Here is a 22,392-nt window from a genome sequence, read left to right on the forward strand (position 1 = left end):
CAGTTATTTATGTCTGCATTACTCGTCGTAGAGCTTACTATAGCAGCAAACGATCACAAATTTATAATATTATTGTTCCAGATACTGCTAGGATTACAACAAGAAATATGAAACACAACATGAAGTTGATCAATGGCGGTGAAAAAAGATTAATTTTATGGAATAACATCCTTATATGAATGAATCCTGTTGGGAGTTTCCAAGTACCAAGCAATGTCGAAATAGAATACCTTCCTTGGACTACAGAAACCATGTCAGGTTTCAAAAATTAAAAAGCCATCAGAATCAGCACAAGAAACACACATTTTTGAAAATGCACGCAAATTCCATGTTACATCTAAGAGCCAACCCTCTCTGTTCTACTCTTTGATCTTCATTACCTTCAGAAAACAACTAAGATTAAGAACCATGGACGACATAAGTGGAGCACTTTCGCAAAGATGGAAGGGCCATAAGCTAATATGACTTACTGACCTCATAACTAACTAATACTAATTACTATAATCAAGGAGTGAGTTATGTTTGGCTTGATAATTGTCTTGCCAGTAATCAACAGAAAATAATTACCTAATTGATTACAATATCAAGAAACAAAAGCCAGTTAAATAGAAACCTGTTGTTCAGGTGGCAAGGGCACCAAATATTGTGGGCTTATGCATTTGACAGTCCACTCCATCCAGGCACCTGTTGAGAAGATACACACGGTATTATGAAGAATGAAACGTATGCTCCACAGCTCAAAAGGGAATATTAATAAACCGCTAAAAAGACAATCGACATGTAAAATCCCTCAAAAGAAATTTTATTGCCATAGTAAGAAGTAGATTTTAAGTTGCCTAATTCACCCCCCTCTTAGGCGTCACGGTCCCTTACACGAGCAATGGAAGGGCGATGGTGGGGCGGCCGCTGGGGCGCTCGATGACGACGGCCGCGACTGTGAGAGCCACGCCACAGGGACGGTGCACCGACACCAATGCGCGACCGCCAACGGTTGCCCGATCACGGCAGGGGGTGGCGAGGCTTGGCGAGCGCGAGCAATCGCCTCTCTTCCCTTCCCCAACACGTGGCAATGGAGGCAGTGAGCGATCGCCTCTCTTCCCTTCCCCGGCAGGAGTTGGACGGGCGGCAGCAGCGTTGGCGGTGTTTGAGGGCACCGACGATGAGGCCTGGCTTAAGGGCATGGGAAGACGGTCCCAGCTGATGCTCTGGTTCAAGGTGTTAAATTTCTCCTAAAGTGGTTGTGCCAATGCTTCATTAGGGGCACAATGTTGTGACGTCATAAGAAAGAATTGTTTGAAAAGGGCGTTGAGAAATTTGTTTCAAGCATGGCATATAAGAACCGAAGAGTATCACTTTATATTTTGGAATCTCACAAGGGATGTCAGTGCTCCGGTTCACCTTTTCAAGACAAATGCTTATATATGAGTAAATCATGGCTAGTTAGTAAAACACCTCTACAATTCAGTAAATTACATTGGTTCATATTCTTGTCGCTTTCAGCATAGAAAAAATAGTAATAAAGAATTAGGAAAATACTGCTAATTAAGCTACATCGGAGCCAAATTAGAATAGAACACATAATTTCTGCAGTGGTGGCGCTGTATTTTAGGGTCATATAATTTATTTATGTTCCATGCATGTGTGCAAATAGGAAGGAAGCTGTATTACTGGGGGACCTAATGAACCAGGAAACCTTTTTACTTTATTCACGAGCACCATGCGTGCATAAAAAGATGTTTGGACGCTAAACATACCCCTTTGAGATCTAAAGAATAACGTGGCTTTATGATGATCTGACCGTCGATCCATCACCGGAGGTGAAAAAGAGAGGAAAGAAAGGGGCAAAAGTACCGATGCAAGCAGCTGGCATCTTGAAAAAAAGGCTTTTTGTTTTTTGTTTTTTGATATTTTCCTCTTGTTGAGTTGATGGCTGCATCTGGTACTCCAGACCAGTTGCGCTGCATAATGACTGCCCTACGGTTAGTACAGAAATGTGTAATGGTAGAGTACGTGCTCTCATTATTGCATATGAACAAATAAACAGGCAGAGCACTTCTGAAAAAAATCACTAATAAGTACTTTCTAAAAAGTCACTATTTGAAGTGCTGGTAATGTTTTCTATAAATCATTTGAATTTATAATAGTTTTACTCAGATCAAATCTAGAATTGTATTGTTTTCAACCATAGTGTATACGTGAGAATTGACAAAGCATGTGATCATCATCAAGTAGAACTGGAGGAGGACAGAATTAGGACTAGCCTAACGACTAGTAGGATATTTGACCTGACCAATCCAACGCCAACCATCTTCTCCGTTGCCCCTCTTCCCTATCCATCCGTCCATTCCAGATTTTCCAGTTCACGCACGCCGGCGAAAGGGAGGGAGATAAAAAAAAGGACCAAGCTTTCTTCCCTGTATCGACACCACGCCTGGGCCTCACGAGCGCGACACGACGCGGTAGTAGTACAAGAGGTGGGCGGCGGGTGGTTGTCCCGATCGGCCGCCTCCCATGGTCGGCCCCAAGCCCAGCAAGCCGAATCGGATGTGCAAATCCAAGAGCGCCACCGCCACCGCCACCGCCACCTCCACGTCCTCCTCCGCCATGGCGGCCGCGGCGGCGGCGGCATCCACGCCGCGGCACCACCGCTCGCCGCGCACGACCGCGACCTCCTTCCCGGCGGTGTCGTCCTACTCCACCTCCTCCTCCACCACGGCGTCCTCCGCGGCGTCCCTCGCCGCGCTCCGCGACTCCCTCCCGGAGCTGCCCCTCCTCTTCACCTTCCACGACCTCGCCGCCGCCACCGCCAACTTCTCCGCCGCGCACCGCCTCGTCCCCGCCGCGCCTTCCTCCTCCAACTCCTTCCGCTGCGCGCTTCGCGGCCACCCAGCTGCCGTCTTCCGCCGCCCGCTCCGCCGCGACGCGCGGGACGTGGCCGCGCGCCTCGCCGTGCTGGGCCACTGCCACCACGCCGCCATCACGCGCCTCCTCGGCGCCGCCGCGTCCCCCGACCGCACCACGCTGTTCCTCGCCTACGAGCTCGTCCCCGACGCGTCCCCGCTGTCCGTGCTGCTCCGGAACCCCAAGAACCCGTCCTTCACCCCGCTCGCGTCCTGGCACTCGCGCCTCCAGCTCGCCGCCGACGTCTGCGACGCGCTCTACTACGTCCACCTCCAGGCCGACACCATCCACAACCGCCTCTCCGCGTCATCCGTCCTTGTCTGCGGCGACGGGCCCCTCCCCCGCGCCAAGATCGCGCATTTCGGCGCGGCCGACCTCGCCGGCGAGCTCCCGGTCGAGCACAAGGACGACGACGGAGGAGGGTCCAAGGGCTCCTCCTCCTCCTCGGGCGGCCACCGGCGCACCAGCAGCCGGGGGAGGCGGATCGAGGGCACGCGCGGGTACATGGCGCCGGAGCTCGTGGCGGGCGGCCCGCCGTCGCGGCGCTCCGACGTGTTCGCGCTCGGCGTCGTGCTGCTGGAGCTGCTGTCCGGGCAGGAGCCGGTGCGGTACGAGCTGGTGAACCGGGGCACGGGCGAGTACGAGAGGACGTCGCTGATCGACACCGCGGCGGCCGCCGTCGCGGAGGGGGGCGGGGAGGGGATGCGGCGGTGGGTGGACCGGAGGCTCAGGGACTCGTTCCCCGTCGACGCGGCGGAGTTGCTCACCACGCTGGCGCTGCGCTGCGTCGCCAAGGACCCCCTGGCGCGGCAGGACATGGCGTGGGTGGCCGCCAAGGTGTCCAAGCTCTTCCTGGAGGCGCAGGAGTGGGCCGCCAAGTTCAATGTCCCCACCGACATCTCCATCTCCATCGCCCCAAGGTGATGGATCATCGCTGTGCTGCTGGCGCCATTCCCGGCCAAAGCGTCTTGCCGATCGCCACAATTGACCCTTGAGTTGCTGATCTTATCATGCTAGCTAAGCTTAGCGATTGCTATAGAGTTGAGGATTTGAGAATTCAGATGCTGATAGATAGCAGTATAGAGCTGTCGCTACTACCACTGAGGACATAGATTGCCTTGGACTCCAATTGATTCGTTGTTAATTTGGGAGGAGTTTAGGCTTTACATAGATAGATTAAACTTCGTTTTCCCCCTCTTGTTCTTATCGATGATGTACACATGAGTGACATGTCATATATGGTGCTAGTACATACCCTCTTCGCTTTGCTGAAAAGCCATAGCTGAAAGTACCGTTCGCTGATTTGTTGCGAGAGGAAAACACGTTCATTTACTAAAATAGTACTGCTAATAAGACAAGCGAACATGGCCATAGAGATTCAGCTTTGGTTGGTAAATATCTGATGCAATTTGGTCAGGCTGTGATTAGGCCGATGTATACACTTTTTAACTGTCAATGGAAGAAATCCAGGAGTTCGTAGAAATTGGTCAATGATGCGTGTATGCATGGATAGATGGCCTGGGCATCTCTTGGATGGATCCTGCCGACTCTTGGCACAAAATTGCCACTGTTTGTTATTTGTTGGTGTTGATGTGGATGTGTCTGAATTTTGATGGGCAATTCAACGAGGAGATAACTGCAACCCCTATTTTCTTCAGGCAGCGTCAGCGTCCATGGAATCAGGTCGCCTAGTGCGGCATGTGCATGTCGTAGACGCCACGCACGACGACGGCCAAGGAATCGGATGCTGCTGCCGTTGGTTGCTGTGTGAGACTCAGATTTCTCTTCTTCCAGCTCATCCACTCACAGGAGTAGTACATCACACATGTCGCAACGACATGGCTGCGACCATATTTGGCACAAGATGAGACGAGATAAGAACCTGATCCCGATGCATCAGAGGAACAACATGGCCGTCGAATTCTACCATAGTAGCTATGACTGAAGTCATTCCTTGAAGTTGAAGGAATGAAGGACATAACACAACACATCCATGCTTTATGATGCCATAGCAACACAAACCATTGCTACGTGACTGATTTTCCTAGGCAAGCTTACGTGCTGGTCTGCTGGATATATATATTTTTAGAACTAGACAACAAAAAAAACGACTGGAAATGCCGTACAGCATCGTGGATATGGTGCTGGCTGTTGTCATCACCCACCATGCCCACCGGATGGAAACTCGGCTCAAATGATCTGGCTATTTTTTATTGGCGCATGCCTGCTTGAATCTTTCGAATTTTAGGACGCAAAGGGGGCAGTACTCATTCACATCCTCTCATATCATAGGAGATCCGCACAGTAAAAACCAATAATAATGCATTACAAGAGTGTTAATCCAACATGGAAGATGCATAGTTCTACATCTGCTTTGCCCTTCCAGGCCCATGAGGTTTCCGCGAAAATGCATATGCCTGTTAGTTGCAGCTGCTGTAAGATGTACCCCTGTCGCTCGCAGCGCTCACCATCAGGCCATTGTCACCATCCTCTCAATGACTGTAAACAAAGAGTAAAAAGATGAGATAGTTCAATTTAGATGCTGGTGTCAACTATATATAGGTGAATCACAATGTCACTCAATAGTCCAGATGATTTTGAATTATTTTTCCTAAGTTCCTGATAAAATTTAAAATCCAGGTTACCCATCCCAATTAAGTATGAGGGCAAAAGCTAGGTGAGTTTCTCATTTCTGTTTGAAAACCTTTTGTTTATTGTTCATCCAATTATTCGAGGATGTATAGCTAATTCCTTGCATCCTCATATCTCATATAGAGTTAGCAAACAAATAGTTTGAATTATTTTTCCTAAGTGTCTGATAAAATTTAAAATCCAGGTTAGCCATCCCAATTAAGTATGATACCATGTTAAACTGTAAATGTAGCAGAGGGCCAGAGCTAGGTGACTTGCTCATTTCTGTTTGAAAACCCAACGTGTATCGATAGTTCATCCAACTATTCAAGGATGTACAGCTAATTCCTTGCATCCTCATATCTCATATAGAGTTAGAAAATAAGCCTTCTACTTCAGCTAACCATCTGTCATATTCTTGTTGTGCCATACTCAGTGGGGAACAGAACAAGATAGGTCAACTTGAAATACGGGTTCAACTGTTAGTATGCGTTGATTGTAGGAAAGGTCACTGTCAAAACCAACTATGCACTGAGTGACAATGACATGCACTTCTGCAGCATGAACCTAGAAAATAAATATGGTGGGACAAATTGAAACCTGCCCAAATATATTCCAAAGCAATATAATTTGCCATGCAACTTGGCACATATTTTCGCATGGCACAGAATACAGTACAATGTGAAAGAAGATAAACTTCGTATTCCTATGCCAAGCGTATAGTAAAGGAATTTGCAGCCATTTGCTGATATAATAGATGACTGCAAGAGATAGGCTCAACAAATGCCTATAAATCACCGTGACATCCAGTCGAGTCAACTTGGAAGTACCATTAAGAATTCAAGTTCTAGTACGAGAACTTTCTCGCATTCACATCAAAACTGAGTTTTGCAGACAAAATATTAGTAATGATGCAATTGTGTACAACGAAAGAAAGAAGACCTGTCAGGTGCAGGAGTTCTGGTGAAAGGTTTGGCATCCAGACTGAGAAATTCTTTTGAATAATCATGCATTCAGATATTAAATGGCTACATCATTTCAAAGCAAACAGTAACACTAGCATGCCACACTATCAAGTTATAATGCTTTTGAAAATTAAGAACACTACTCATATCCAGAGGGTAGGGACCAAACAATTTTGTAGGGCAACAAATTGTGCTTATTTGACAGATATAAACTGCTTCCACGTTAATCATGCATACCTTGAAGCCAGATTTGTTATTAGTTGAACCACTCAGCATCTTCCTTGCAGGCTTCAGTATTTGGAAGGAGCACATCAATGTCTCATCTACACTCATCATGGCACCAGCGTTATCGAATTCTCCACAGTAGTTAGGGGCCGAGAATATTGTTACGAGTTGGCGGTTAGCGAAAAACTCATATCCATCTTCGACAACCTGGATTCCAACAATGCAAAAGCATAAGTAAACGATTGATACACTTAGTTTATAAGGGAATATGTTGGTCACGTCTTTAAGAGCACAGCAACCTGATGAGCTCGGCAGATGAGGTCCAAATCATGCTTCTCAAGGAATTCATTAACTTTATCAGGACCAAATGTGAATGAAACACCTCGATCATTCATGGCCCAGCCTGTTGCTTCATTGGAAGGATCTGACCAAAGAAGATCACAGAGCAATCCAGTATCAGGTACGTCTGTGGGGCGATTCAGGTTGAGTATTTGCTCAAGCTTGTTCAACTCTGGAGATAGACCGCCATGCATACACAGAATCTTTTCATCTATCAATGCTGACACTGGCAAGCAGTTAAAACAGTCTGTGAATGTTTTCCAGAGCTTTACACTGAATCTGCGTTTGCACTCATCATAAAAACCATAGATGCGATTTACTGATGCGCATTCATGGTTGCCCCTTAGAAGAAAGAAGTTCTCCGGGTACTTGACCTTGTAGGCCAAAAGAAGACATATTGTTTCCAGGCTTTGCTTTCCGCGATCCACATAATCACCCAAGAAAAGGTAGTTGGCCTGAGGCGGATAGCCACCATAATCAAATAGCCTCAGGAGATCAGAGTACTGCCCATGGACATCACCTGATCAGAAGAAAATATGTGAGATCGATATTTGTCAGGAAGCTCCACTAAAGACATTTCAGGGTAACTCATACTCATATTAACCAAAATCTTTACATATATCATTACAGGTACTCAAATAGTGTTAGATTCTTTTTATCTGACAATTTATTAACTGAAGGATTTACTTTTATCTAACATGAAAGGAAGTATTATCATTGTTTGTATGACCTAAAGATCTGCACAACAGCGGAGCCAGAGTTCGTCACATACAATTTATGCCACAGCATGAAAACCTATAAGCAGGATAAAGTAGATGTGCTTTCTCAGAAATATAACACTGTCAAGGGTTATAAAAAACTCGACCTGCGCGACCCCACCTATACACAGCGGCACCGTAGCCCATGTGAGAACAAGTGAACAACCACAGGGCCGGACCTTAGACCTGTGCTTTGGCTGGGAGAGACGAGGAGATTTTTTAACCCCAGCCTAAAAATTCGCTCCCACGAGGAGTCAAACCCAGGCTGAGGAGTGCTACTCAAGCTACCAAACCAACTCAGATAGAGGCCTTTGTGTGCATTTTTGTCAGCAATACATACAAACTAAACATTTAAGACTTCCGTCCACGACAGTGATGATAATCATCCAGTTTACATAGTATGCTTAGTGAACTTTCATTTAAGTATACAGCTTTCATTTCTCATAGGATGCATGGTTATACGCATCTATGTTGTTCACTTTAACATTTTCACAAAATATCCTGACCGCAACCATGTCGTATAACATTATCATCCTTCTACAAATAGCAGGAGTCCTCTGAAAGATTGAAGATGTGCTGCATTTCTGGAACATCTGAAATGTGGTTTTGATATTGCCATTCAATCGTACAAGCGCAGTAATGATTTACTAGTAACCCAAAGCATTGATACCTCAAGATTTAGCATCACTAGTTGACGGTATGCGCAAAATCTATAATAGGACCATCAGATCGATGGTAAAAAAACTAGCAGCTCTCTTTCGGCAAATAGAATCAGAGAGTTTCTATTCCAAGTATGCCTAATCACTACAAACAGGAAACAGCTACCAACATATGTACACCTATATTCCAGTCCTCAATCGATTCTTCAAGCCATGACGACAGTCAAAAAGAGGATTGGGAATGGATACTTTTAATCACAAGATCGGGCTCAGGACATCAGCAAGACCCAAAAAAGGCACAAGACCAAACAGCGCGATACCCCGTTGACCAACCAAAGCAGTCCCCAAGATGTCATCTTGGGTGCTACCGACATGAAGAAAATGCTCAGGAGCCACGGGAGAAGGGGGAAATACCGCAGATTTTGATGGGGGCCTCGAGCTCCAGCAGGTTGGGCTGCGAAAGGAAGATCTCCTTGGCGGCAGCGCAGAGCTGCTTAATCTCCGACTCCGACAGCTGCGCGTTCTTCCCGGGCTTGAGATTCTTCACCTCCAGAAGCCGGCGTATGACGTCGTCAAGCAAGGCCGGATCCATCTTGAGCTCTTCAACACTCACACCACTCTTCTCGAGACTTCTCAACAACCCAAGGCTAGTAACAGTCAAAGGAAAAACGAAATCTTGACAAGAGAAAAACGCAAGCACAGATCGAAGAAATCTTGGCGGCTCTACGCTTGGGATGGACCAGAGGAGAGGAGATTTGGTCTGTGATCGGCGGTGTCTTGGTGACACAAAGATGCTACCTTTTTGCTTGGTCAGCTGGTCTCTCTGGGCTTCTTTTTTCTCCTATTTTTTTCCCCTACTAGGATGCTCTCCTGCTTCTCTTGTTCTTGCAGATGGGGGAGGCAGTTTGGTGGGTTTTTGGAGGGGATTCGGATTGGATTCGCCGCTGTCCTCTCTGGTTTCTTGTTCTTGGCATTGGTAATGGGTCTCCCCTTCTCTTTCTCTCTCAAGCACTGCCCTGTCTCTCTCTCTCTCCTCCCCTGTGACAATTCTCCAAAGACTTGTATTGGACTTTGGAATGAAAGCAAAGCCATTTTATGGATAGGCCCTCTGTTTACTTCCATGTCATGTCTCAGTCCTTGGCTGGAGATTACAAGAACAAAAAAAAAGTTTTGGATGCATGCCGTCTCTTTCTGCTCTCCACATCTCCTCATCTCCTTTTCGTCTGACAGATCGTTGCTCTTTGGAGCCTCGCATCGCAGTATCCTTCAGGAATCAGGATGGAAGAAGAGAACAGTCAGTGGCAAGCAACGCTGATGTTCGAAGAAAATATGGGTGCAGGCATTTATGACCTGGCAAGAAGAGAACTATTCTTTCTTCCTGTACTGCATTTGTCCTCGCAATTGCTAATTGTAACTGTGACGCTCTGAGCAGAACATGGAGGTCGCTATACATGTAATTTTCGCTAGAAACAAAATTAGTTCTGGTATGAGACCGCAAAAAATTTATACGCTGCAACATGGTGTGAGCACATGCCCGTTCGGCTTACCCCATATTTGGCTTGTTCAATTTGTTTTTTAACCGAAACAGTATTTTTCTTTCACAACAATTCAGCCAGAACAGTGTTTTTCAGATATTTTCAGCCAAAATTCAGACCAGCGAACGGGGCCTTCATGTCCATGGTTAAGGCATCATGAAGTTGACCTGTTGTGCCATGACCAAAGTGGAGGAATTCAGATTTCAAAGTAGGAAAAACTAAGGAATCATCATTACTTTTCAGCTAAGGAACCGTATTTTTCTCTTACAATAAATCACCACTAACATCAGCAGCAGCTGCAGAAACCATCAACCGAACAGTGCACCAGTTATTGCAGGACATGATGGTACTAGTTGCGGAAATAAGCGTCTCCTTTTTATATATATAATAAGCTTTTCTATAATTGCTCCTAACTTTTCGGCTTTATTTATAGCTGCGAACGAGGTAAAAGTAAAATTTTTCTTTATTTCTACCTAATGTTTTATAATTTCGTCCTTTTAAAGAAAATTTATGTTTAACCCCCTGCGCGACGTAGACTGATCTTTGGACCCTGGGGGTCGACGTCGTTGCCTACGGCGCCGAGATATCTCGGCGCTGATGCCTGGCCGGGCAAAACGGGGCATCCAAATGGCGCTGACGTGACAGGTAGGTCGACGCCACGAACCCTGGCGTCGAGGTTGGAGCCACAGATCTTGGCGCCGACCTCGGAGCCAAGATCCATGGCGCCGAGCTCGAATTCAAAAACCACGCTAAGGTTTCCCTGGCCGAGGCTCCTTTCATTTCTTTCTCCTTTCTCGGGTTTTTGCTCTCTCCAAACCGCCAATCTCTTGAATCGAGCAATTTAAACTTGGAAAGTTGGATTTGATCCATAGATCTTCGAGAGCAAGGTATGTTCTCTTCCCTTGTCATTTTTTACCATTGGTTTGATATATATTACGTGTATTTTGCAACACTAAACATGTTAGTACTTATTGTTTGAAGTGATTATTAATTTTTTGTATTATGTAACGGTAGGATGTCAAGGCGTGGTAAAGCTAGTAAACCAAGGTAATCTCTGTCAATCGTGTTATATTATTGGTTCATTTATGTGCAGCAAATGGAAAACCCTAGGTTTATGGTTTAATGGTCATTGCTTTCGATTCTTTGAACAAAATTGGTTCATTTGTAGTTATGGCTGGATGACCAGAAATGTCTTCGATCCATTGCCTCTGCCTAGTGGTGTTTCAGTGTCCATGTGCTTTTGCGGTGATCCTTGCAAGGTAACGAAGTCCGATGAAGAGAACACGTATAGGCAGAGGTATTGGATGTGTACTAATTTTGCCTTTGAGCCTACACTTCGTAAGCGTCGCATTAACAAGATGGTGGGAAATTGATGTTGTGTAATAATTATTTTGTGCCATATGAAGTCATGCATAGTTTATTTGGTGTGTAACATTTAAATGTATTGCAGACCCCTCCACCGCTCTGTGAATTCTCGGCAAGTTGTCATTCGTACCATTCTTCCGAAGTAAATTCTCGGCAAGGTGCCGAGTGCATCAACGGTGGTGCAAAGGTGCATACCTCGGAATCTGCTCCTGTACGGCACTAAGTATGCCCTGGTGTCTATCAGATATGACACCAACTTCTCTACTAGGGCCAATGACATGTATCCAGACAAGACGCAAGAACCATCCACAGCTGTCTTTGTTCTCTCTCTCCACCAAAGCAAAAGCCAAAGGAACCCATACGTTGTCTGCGTCATAGGAAATAGCTACCAATAGTGTGCCCATATACTTGCCAAGCAAAAAAGTGCCATCAATGGATAACACTGGACGACAGTGCCTAAAGACCTCAACACACCAGGGAAAGCACCAGAATGCACGGAAGAATATCTGCCTCCCATCCTTCCATTTATTCGGCTTTGGGATGTACTCGTAATGCATGTCTGGATTTGTTGCTTTCACTGCATTGAACATTGCAGGCAATTGCTCGTACCCCTCCTCACAGTCCCCATATATCATCTTACAGGCTCGTTGCTTTGCCCTCCATGCTTTCCCATACTTTATGTCATACTTAAATATCTCTTTAGTCATCTCCATAATTGTCCTGACCTTCAAGTTGGGTTGACCCTTCAATGTTGTGTACAACCTTCTGGCAATGAGGGTAGCGGTCAACTGTCGATGCTTCTGATTTAGATCTTTCTGAGCACAAGTGTGTGGACCTACAATTTTAGTGATCTTAAACTTCCCTGTGGCCGTCTGTTTCTAAGCACAGACCCTAAAAGTTATTACGGATTTAACTAATAAGGGTATAACTAAATTACATATATAATTAAGTATGCCACTGTCTACCTAAATAAATAAGTATCTAAACTACCTTGCTATCTATCTAACTATATAAGTAATTTTACTAACTATGATTACTACAAGTACTACCTATATATAACTTAATTACCTAACTATCTAACTTACAAATAAACTAAATAACTAAATTAACTACCTACAAAAATACATAAATAACTAACAATCAAACAATCTATCTAAATTACCTAAATATATAACCTCTACATAACTAAATTGTCTCACTAAATACCTAAATTAAATAACTAAATTACATCACTATATAACTAAATTAGCTAACTAAACTATCTAAACTAACTAAATTGTAAAATGAAATTATAGAAAATAGAAAATTACCTTACCTGAGGCTGACGGTCGGCCGAGGGAGAGGGGTGGCCTCACAAGGCGGTCGGTGGGGGGAGGGGTGGGCGACGGTGCCGCCATGCACGGCCGCCGGTGGCCCGTCGACCGGCGGGGACGTCGAGGAGAGCGAGGGCCGCCCTCACCACCGGTGCACATGGAGGAGGATGGGGCGACGAGGGCGGCCGAGGGAGCAGACAGGGGCACAGAGCTCTTCGGAGTTGGTGCCGCGGACTGTTGCGGTGGCGCTGGCGGCCGGAGGTGGTGGCGCGGGCGGCGGCCGGAATGACGAGAGCGAGTGTAACACCCTAGGTGTTAGGCTTGTATAATTTCACTTGCATTGCATGAGCATAATCATCAAGTATTCATATATAAGCTTTTACATATGAAACATGCAAATGAAACAAGTGAAACATGCCTTGTTATTCTATGTTTTCATGTGTATACTTATGATCATGTGTGAATAAGTGCAAGTGGTTGATGTTGGTCACTAAAACACCTTAGCTACACTTAGGATGACTAAAGAAACAATGGTCATGTAGATCACTTTATCTAATTAAGCTCCTAAGTGATGACATGCTTGTTGACCTAGGAAGTACTTGTGTGTAACCAATGTATAAAATGATGGTGGAACCTTAGGAATACCTTAAACATGTTTAGAATGTCACTATGAACAACTTTGGTATTCATGACTAAGGCTAGTTTGGTCTCTAAGTCATAGTCATCATTTTCAAGTGGTATGTTTGACCTAGGTTGAACTATGTCATAGAATATTTGCATGACAGTGCACCCTTAAGCAAAGTTATAGTACTTGATTAGAGCAACAACTTTTATTTTTGGGTCATGAGCTAATTCTATGCCTAGCTTGGTCATTTGTAGCTCACAAAAATCAGCAAATCACTATTTTTGGCACTTAGGAAATTTTCTAAGTCCTAACTGAGTTAACAGTTCATTGTGTCTGACTTTGGGATGATTTAACTTGCTCACCATTGCGAATTAGACCTAGATCATTTAATCAATGTTGGAGCTAGTATGTAGCTCTACAAGTTTTGTTTTAGCGTCGTGCACTGATTCGCTTTGGTTTAAGAGATTAGAGGCATTGAAATCACGCTGCTAGACATGAGATCAGACCCTGATGGCCGAAGTCATGTCACGCCATCGTGGACGACTGAGGCAGAGTCTGGCTGCCGCATGGCTGGCATCGGGCCCTTGTCGCAGCGCGCTGGCACGCAATATCAGAGAAGCTGCACTGCCTATTTCGCTCACTCTCGCTCACTCTCTCCCTCTCCACTTCTCGCTCTCGCTCGCACAACGGAGCACCGAGCACCGCCGCATCACCGCACGGCTCCGCCGTCACCTAACACTCGCTCCACCGCACCATTGCTGCCTCCATCTAGCCAGTAGTTGCACCATCTTCTCCTCTACCTCCTCGATGCGTTATCAGTGCCAGATGAGCTACTGTGAGGGCAAAATCACCGTTCTCGTCCTCGCCGGAAAGCTCAGCTTCCATGGCCGCCTTCATGGCGAGCTCGCCGCTGCTCGGCTCCATCGCGCATTCCTTCACCTTCTTCACGTTAGATCTTGGGTAGAGTGTAGTCTAGCTTGTAGCATGACCTCACTGTGAATGGTTGCCTTGCTGATTGTCGACAGAATATCGTCGGTAGTCCTCCGAGGGGTATCCCACGAAGGTAGATTGATCGGTAGAGGAGCGCGTGATCAAGAACAAGAAGGCAACAGAGACACACGAGTTATACAGGTTCAGGCCATCAGTACGACGTAATACCTTACTCCTGTGGTCTGTTGGTTTGTACTAGCTATCATATGATATGCCGTGATTTTAGAGGGGGTCCCTGCCCGCCTTATATAGTCTAGGAGGTAGGGTTACAAGTCGGTTAGATCTGAGAGATAACCGGAAAGTAATAACTGATTACAGAAATCTTGGGATCATACATATCCTAAAAGATCTCGTAGTATCTTCAGAATATCTTCCCGATGTCTTGCGAAAGGCGCCGAGCAGACTCGTGCCCCGCAAGGCTTCTTCTTGTGGGCTGGGCCACCCCTAGGGCGCAGCCCATGTGGTCCGTCGTGGGTATCCGAGGTCGTACACCCCACAGCTAGTCCCCGAGCGCCTTGTACCCATTGTGCAACATCGTATTAAGCTTGTCCGAGCAGGTGCGAACAACGCCGAGCAGTCAAGCTCATGGTCCAACCACCATGCTGAACTACCAAGCTGCGTGAGCCATCGCCAAGCAGTGTGAACCGTTGCCGAGCAGCATAACTTGTCGTCAAGCAGCACGACCTGTCGCCGAGCATCGTGAACCATCACCGAGCATCGTGACCAAAGTATGGCTTGCCATAAGGGTGTAAGGAGCTCAAATTTAGACTAAAAATTTATCCATAGTGTACCAAGTGTGCCCACTTAGAGTCTGAAGAAAGGTGTAGGAGTCAATCTTCCTCTGTAAGCATGTAGTCTTCGAGAAAAACCCCACACACTCACCACGAGGTGAAGTGTGCCCACTTAGTCCCCAAGCCTGATAGCAGATGATGTAGTCATGTGGTGCTAGGGTCAGAAACTTGAAGAATAGTAGAAAACCAGCCGAGCAAGAAGCCAGTCCCCAGGCGTGTCCTAGAAAGAGACAAAGCACATTCACTACAAGGTGAAGTATGCCCACTTAGTCCCCGAGCCTGACAGTAGGTGGCGTAGTCATGTGGTGCTAGGGTCAGAAATAGAAAAACGATCAAAGACCAACAGAACAGACTGCCAGTCCCCGACCTACAGGCGGAGTTATCGGAGAAATCGAATCATGGAGGAAAAACTGGCGTAACAGCTGTATAACATCAGTTACTTAGCCTCAATAAATGGAGGAGATGTCGGCGATATTTCAGTGAGGAGCAACTGAAGGCAGCGATAAATGAGCGCCATGGGTTGCGGTTACGCGGAAGCCCAGGTAATGGCCCATTTACCGCATCGGAGAAATCGCAGCGGCGCAAACCACAGGAACGGTTCCCAAAAAACCCTTGAATGTGGAATGGTGGGCAAGATCCTATATAATAGTGCCACCACAAACCCTGTTCCCACATTTTCCACTTCATCTTCCTCCTCGTCTCTCGCGCCACCGAATCCGCAACCACAGTTTCCTCCGCTGCCAAAAACCTAACCAGATCTGAGAGATGGCGCCGAAGAGAGGAGCTGTGAAACCGAAGAAGACAAGTCCTAAGAAGTCGGTCGCCGCGGCCCGATGTGACGAGGAGTGGGTGCCATCACAAATAGGAGAAGCTGAGCTGAACCGATTGGTGGAAGCCAGCGTTCTCCCTGACCGTGTGACCGCCGGATGGCGGCCAGCTTCCAATGAGTCATTTCCCATGCCTCACACTGATGAAGCAGTAGTATTCGAAGACTATTTCTGGCGCGGGTTAGGGTTTCCTATGCATCCATTTCTGAGGGATCTGTTGGAGCTCTGGGGGGTTACTCTGTGCAATCTCCACCCCAATACCATTCTGCACATCTCTATCTTCATCCACTTTTGTGAGGCATACCTTGGCATCCTACCCCACTTCAATCTATTCTGTCACCTATTCTGGCTGAAGAAGAGAGGTGGTGCTGGTTCCAAGGTGGTCGGCGGGGTGTATCTCCAGCTTTGGGATGGGATAGCGAGTGAATATCTTACCATACCGCTGAACATGTCGCTGAAGGGGTAGAACACCAGATGGTTCTACATGAGACAAAGACACCCAGTGATGCGTTGTAACGCCGACCACATCCTAGAAAGCTAGAGGAGTTGGTTGGAGCTATCAAGCAAGGACGACATGGAGCAAGTGAATGAACTCCTCGGCTTGATAAAGGGTGTGAAGACCAATGGTGGATTGGTAGCGACGAGTTTCATAGTGCGCCGCATACAACCCTATAAAGAGAGGGCGCACCCAGGCTTTGAATTCAAAGGGAGACCGATGGGACTCGAGAGAGGCTAGAAATACTATCCAGGAGCAACGTCGAAGAGCGAACTGCCGAGCTGTTTGCTCCGCTATCCTCCTTCAGGCTGTCAGGTTACACGAAGCCCTTCAATTGTAAGAATCTGCCTCCTCAGGTGAATGTCCTGACTATATGTTTTCGAGAAGTAACTTTATTTATACTGTCGAGCAATAAACTGATCCTACTCATGTGAAGATCCATTCGCAGGATAGGGCGGTGTATTTCTCGGGCGTGCCGAGAAACGATTGGCCGCTGTCAGTAGATGCACGGTGACCTATTCAAATTGAAGAAAGCTCCGTTGGTGTCTCCTCAGAATCCAGAGGAATGGACACTGGTCGAATGGAGAGTCCTCCCCTAGTGTCCGCAAAAACTAAGGGAAAGAGGCCGACGGAAGATGAGCCGGCCCAGAACAAGAGGAAAACAGCCGTGACTATTCCCCACAAACCAGGCGGGATCTCTCTGGATGATGACCAAACCAATCGAACATGAAGAACCACAGTGTTCAATTAGTCTGACTATGACGAGACTCTCACGAACCCTCTCCCGAGCATGAAAAAGCCTCAGCTCGACCCACGTGTGGAGCAACAAACCGAGGTAGGTGAAGAAGTCTGTGAGGCTCCGACAAGGAGAGTCCCCGAGCATCGAGCGGAGGGAATTGCTACATAGCAGACGTCGGAAATCCCCACAGAGCGGGCAACGGAGATCTCGGAGCAACGAACGGCAGCAGCCCCGGAGCAGCAGGCGGAACCAAGGTTGACTGAGGAAGAGCCGAGAATTCCCCTGCTGAGCACAGGAGTCGACCCCATAGTTGCGCCCGGAGGCATAGGCCGGCACCATCGGTTCAAGAAATTGAACCGTCAGACCAAACCATAAGTGTCCTTGTGCTGACGTTACTTTGCTGTAATTCCCTTACTTCTATTGTGACTGAATAACTGATTTGGTATAGTGCAAAGCCAACAACTGATCTAGCCTCGCCCGCTCAGACTGAGCAGCAACCAGAAACTAGCCCTAGAGCGGTGGAGATGCCAGTAGACCACATCCAGGAGTCCCCGAGTGTTCGGGAGCATGTAGGGGAGCCAATTGCTGCCCCTGGTGGGCTTGATAACCGCGAGTGAATGCCTACTATGGCGAACGAGTCGGCGATAGTGCCTTCGTCAATAGTGGAATCAGTAGCGGAAGAGCTTTCGGCACCGAAGGAGCAAACGGCAATCTTCGATACTTCGGAGGGCGTGGTCGGACCTGCTATCCGACCACTGAGCCCCAAGGTGGTCCCCCGGCTGCAATGGAAGAAGACAAGGTGGAGGAGATCGTGCATGACGAACCTCGACCCCAAGCAGTCTGGATTCTTCAAAAGCACGGCGATGAAATAGTTATTGTCGAAGAGGAGGACACCACCAAGGAGTTCAGGAGACTGGAGACTTCTCTTAGTGGTGTGATGAAACAGATTAAGGTGAATACTTTGTCTGGAAAGATCCTGGTTGTTTATTGGAATTGGTTAACTATAATATCATCATTCATTTTGCAGGAGATATCTTGAGTTGCCGAGCAGTGCTGCCAGATGATAAAGCAAATGGAGCCCCTTGCTGCGGAGAACAAAAAACTCAAAGAGACCAGGAACCTCTCGGAGAAAAATATCTAGAGGGCCCAACGCGAACGAGATCTTGCAGAGTCGAACGCGCGGGGCCTGGAATACCAGAAGGGGGTTCTTACCAAAAAGCTGGCGGCCATGTCAGAGCAAGTGCGGAGCCAGTCCGAGCAGCTAGCCGCTGTCTCTGACCAACTAAGAAGTGCTTTCGAGCAGCTAGAGAGGAAAAGCGAACAACTCAACAGTGTATCCAAACAGAAAGCAGGTACATCAACGAATGTACTTTGGCATTGCTGAACAACCGCACTTCTGTTAACAACTGTTGTTCTTGTAGAGCAAGACGCTGAGCTCGGATAGATGCACCAGGCTGTCGATCAACTTCGCCAGGAGAAAGCAAAAGAAGCAGAGCGGGCGGACAAACTTGCTGAGGAGCTGAAAGGTGAATTCCTCCTGGTCAGAATTATTGTTGGAGTAGCTTCCTTGTATAATGGATCATTGTAACTCTTGCAGGCTATCGTCATAAAGCCAAAGCGTAGTTTGACGTGCTAGTGTAGGAGGCCAAGGTCCAAAAGGAGAATTTGGATGTTGTAATCGCCGTAATTAAGCCGGTGCTTGACTGCGTCAATCTGGAAACGGCTACTTAGCACGACGACAGGCGTCAATGTCCCGACACCATAATCTAGAGGTGCAAGGCAGCATGGGAGAACTTCAAGACTTTCAACCGTGATGCCATTACGACCGTCGCTACCGATGTCCTCGTGGTTGTTTGGTCGCATTACCCTACCATCGACCTTCAGTCGATAGGGGGTGGGTTCGTTGAAGGACTAGACGACGCGGGGACACAGTAGCTAGAGGACAAAGTGGAGGACGCAGTGAAGATGCTGGCCGGTGATATAGACCTGTTTGGTGAAATGGATGGTAACGGCGAGGCTCAATAAGCAACTCATAGATTATCATCTGTAAAGGCCTGATAGTGTAATTAGAAAGCGTGAAAGCGCAAGAAATAATTATTCATCGAATAAATGCTATAAGGTGCATGTATATGTAATATATGGAGTTTGCTTGTAGTTCGGTGAAATAATCTTCGTAGTTTCAAACCTGACGCGATTATGCGTAGTTCAAATAACATCTAACTAGTTGGTCTGCTACTGATCCCTATGGCCTTGGCCAGCCCATAGTCCATAACGTCGAGCACGGAGCCCATGCACGTGTAGGAGTAACAGACGTGACCTAGGAACCGCAGCCGACCACCCATGACGTAGAGCGCAGAGCCCATGGCACGTGTAGGGAAAAATCAGTGGCTGAGTCTTTTCCATAAAAAATAGCGCAGAACGTGTTCTGGTTGGCAGTTGTTATACGAACTTGGAGATAAAGGCAACATAAGCGGCGTCTGAGCAATGTATTCTATGTTGAACTCTCGACCTTGGCTGACCCATAGTCCATAACATCGAGCGCGGAGCCCGTAGACATGTAGGAAAAATAGGTGTGACCAAGGGACCACAACCGACCACCCATAACGCAGAGCGCGGAGCCCATAGCACGTGTAGGGAGAAATCGGAGACTGGGTTGTCTCCGAAGAGAACAGAAAAGAAAGGATGTTGCTCTCCGATCAAAGAATGTTTGGGCGAAGTGGGTAAAACATGCTCGGCGATTTGGAGAAATCGAGTTCGGCGATTTGGAGAAATCGTGTTTGGCGATTTGGAGAAATCGTGTTCGGCGATTTGGAGAAATCGTGTCTGGCGATTTAGAGAAATCGTTTTTAGCATTTTGGAGAAATCATGATCGGCGATTTGGAGAAATTGTTTGGCGATTTGGAGAAATCGTGTTCGGCGATTTGGAGAAATCGTTTGGCGATTTAGAGAAATCGTGTTCGGCGATTTGGAGAAATCATTTGTCATTTTCATATTGGAGATCATTATGGAGTATTGTGATGCTCGGCGACTGTACGTGGAGATTAAAACAAAAGGGGAAAAGGAATATAACCAAATTACAAAGATCAAAACTTTATTCATCACAAATTGGAGAGTACATATCCGGAACGTTTCAAGGGTAGAAACATATAAGGTGCTCGATGTGCCACGAATTGGGAACATCAATTCCATCCAAGTCACATAGGCGATAAGAGCCTGGTCGGGTGACCTCTTTGACAACGTAAGGCCCTTCCCAAGGGGAGGAGAGCTTGTGCAACCCCTCGGTCTTTTGTTTTCTACGGAGAACGAGATCGCTAACAGCAAATGAACGACCTTTAACGTTTTAGTTGTACTACCTCCGCAACCCTTCCAGATATTTAGCTGTATGGACACAGGTGATTAGGCATTCTTCCTCGGCCCTATCGACGTCCTTAGACCGAACAGCCTCGGCCTGCTCTTCATCATAGTTTTCCACTCTAGGTGCTCAGAAAGTAACGTCTGCTGGTAGTATGGCTTCTGAGTCGTAGACCAAAGAGTATGGAGTCACACCGGTACTGCGACTAGCTTGAGTACGTAGTCCCCAGACTATAGCTAGAAGCTCCTTGAGCCATCTGCCCGGGTGCTTTTCTTCTTTCTGATACAGTCGCTTTTTTAGGGCATCAAGGATCATACCGTTTGCCCGTTCGACCTGACCGTTGGCTCATGGATGAGCAATAGAGACATATTTGACAGAGATGCAACGGTCTTCGCAGAAGTCCCAGAAGTGATGGCCAGTAAACGTCGAACCGAGATCGGTGATGATGCGATTTGGTAGACCAAATCTATGGATGATATCTTCAAAGAGCTCAACTGCCTTCTTTGCAGCGGTCGAGATGAGCGGTTTATATTCAATCCACTTAGAGAACTTATCAATAGCGACATATACGTACCGGAAACCACCTGGTGCTGGCTTGAAAGGCCCGATCATGTCCAGTCCCCAGCACGCAAAGGGCTAGGAGGCTGGGATGGTCTGTAGCTCTTGCGCCGGCACGTGTATTTGCTTAGCGAAGAATTGGCATCCTTCACAACATCGGATGAGATCTTCTGCATCAGTGATGGCTGTGGGCCAATAAAAACCAACTCGAAATGCCTTGCCAACCAGGTTTCTTAAGGCCGCGTGGTTGCCGCAGGAACCAGAGTGAATTTCGAGAAGTAGCTTGACCCCTTCACCTTGGGTGATGCATTTCTGCAGTATCCCTTCCTTAGCACTTTTCCTCATCAAGTTGCCGTCTGCCAGCATGTAATGCTTGCTTCAGTGAATTAAACATTCAATTTCAGTTTTGTCGGCGGGTACTTCGGTGCTGGTGAGGTACTTGATGAACTGCTCCCTCCAATCGGCGACCGACGAAGGTACAACAAGTACCAACTGCTCAGCAGGGGTAACCTCTACAACTTCCTTTTCTTCTTTAATGGATGGCACCAAGAGATCTTGAACGAAGACCCCCAGTGGAACCACGACGCGAGAAGAACCTATTTTTGAAAGCTAGTCGATAATCTGATTTTGATCTCGTACCACGTGGTGGTATTCGTTACCGTAGAACTTCCCTTCAAACCTCCTTATTTCGGCGTAGTATGCGTCCATCTTCTCACTGGAACAGGACCAATCTTTGTTGAGCTGGTTGATAACTAGCGCAGAATCCCCGTACACCATGAGGTGCTTGACGCCAAGCTCAATTGCTATTTAGAGATTGTGGAGACATGCTTCATATTCCGTGGCATTGTTGGAGGCCAGAAAGTGTATCCGAAGGACATAGCGGAGCTTATCTTTGGTCGGCGTAATGAACAAAATGCCCGCACTAGCGCCGTTGATGTTAAGGGCACCGTCAAAGTACGTCAACCAGTGCTCAGGGCAAGTGGCGGCAATGGGTTCTTGGATCTTGGTCCACTCAGCGATGAAATCAGCGAGCGCCTGTGACTTAATGGTAGGTCTGCTTCTAAATTTGATGGAGTAAGTTCCAAGCTCAACAACCCACTTTATGATATGGCCATTGGCCTCTTTGTTGCGGAGAATGTCCCCTAGAGGGAACTCGGTGACCACGGCCATCTTGTAGTATTCAAAGTAGTGTCGGAGCTTGCGCGACATAATCATAATTGCATATAACAGCTTTTGTACTTGAGGATAACGAGTTTTTGGCTCATTAAGTACTTCGCTGATAAAGTAGACTAGACGTTGCACCTTGTAAGTGTGTCCAGCTTC

The 22,392-nt window shown here is 47.0% G+C and overlaps 2 protein-coding genes across 4 annotated transcripts; one reads left to right on the forward strand and one right to left on the reverse strand.

The window, feature by feature from the left end:
• The first annotated feature begins 2,107 nt into the window (after positions 1 to 2,107).
• On the forward strand, positions 2,108 to 4,338 carry LOC136478381 (lysM domain receptor-like kinase 3). The gene has a single exon (XM_066476818.1). It carries the CDS (start codon positions 2,512 to 2,514, stop codon positions 3,823 to 3,825), a length of 1,314 nt encoding a protein of 437 aa, XP_066332915.1. The 5' UTR covers positions 2,108 to 2,511; the 3' UTR covers positions 3,826 to 4,338.
• An 805-nt stretch (positions 4,339 to 5,143) lies between these two features.
• On the reverse strand, positions 5,144 to 9,531 carry LOC136478382 (serine/threonine-protein phosphatase PP1-like). 3 transcript variants are annotated; one of them, XM_066476821.1, is made up of 4 exons: positions 8,893 to 9,528; positions 7,022 to 7,581; positions 6,735 to 6,929; positions 5,144 to 5,400 (listed from the first exon to the last, which is right to left on the reverse strand). In XM_066476821.1, the coding sequence occupies exons 1-4, from the start codon at positions 9,068 to 9,070 to the stop codon at positions 5,383 to 5,385; spliced, it is 951 nt and encodes a 316-aa protein (XP_066332918.1). In that variant the 5' UTR covers positions 9,071 to 9,528; the 3' UTR covers positions 5,144 to 5,382. The 3 variants fall into 3 exon arrangements, with proteins under 3 accessions (XP_066332918.1, XP_066332917.1, XP_066332916.1); XM_066476820.1 differs by lacking the exon at positions 5,144 to 5,400 and having other exon boundaries at positions 5,437 to 6,929; positions 8,893 to 9,125; positions 9,277 to 9,531; XM_066476819.1 differs by lacking the exon at positions 5,144 to 5,400 and having other exon boundaries at positions 5,437 to 6,929; positions 8,893 to 9,531.
• Between the last annotated feature and the right edge of the window lie 12,861 nt (positions 9,532 to 22,392).

This window comes from Miscanthus floridulus, chromosome 8 (assembly GCF_019320115.1).
Source record: "Miscanthus floridulus cultivar M001 chromosome 8, ASM1932011v1, whole genome shotgun sequence".
NCBI lineage: Eukaryota > Viridiplantae > Streptophyta > Magnoliopsida > Poales > Poaceae > Miscanthus > Miscanthus floridulus.

What these genes read in the sequence shown, in the direction of transcription:
- LOC136478382 (XM_066476820.1), bottom strand. Translation starts at nt 9,070, where the DNA reads ATGGATCCGGCCTTGCTTGACGACGTCATACGCCGGCTTCTGGAGGTG. An exon ending in GGCCCCCATCAAAATCTGCG is followed by an intron (nt 7,582 to 8,892) that starts GTATTTCCCCCT and finishes TCTTCTGATCAG; the next exon opens with GTGATGTCCATGGGCAGTAC. An exon ending in TCATCTGCCGAGCTCATCAG is followed by an intron (nt 6,930 to 7,021) that starts GTTGCTGTGCTC and finishes GTTGGAATCCAG; the next exon opens with GTTGTCGAAGATGGATATGA.
- LOC136478381 (XM_066476818.1), top strand. Translation starts at nt 2,512, where the DNA reads ATGGTCGGCCCCAAGCCCAGCAAGCCGAATCGGATGTGCAAATCCAAG.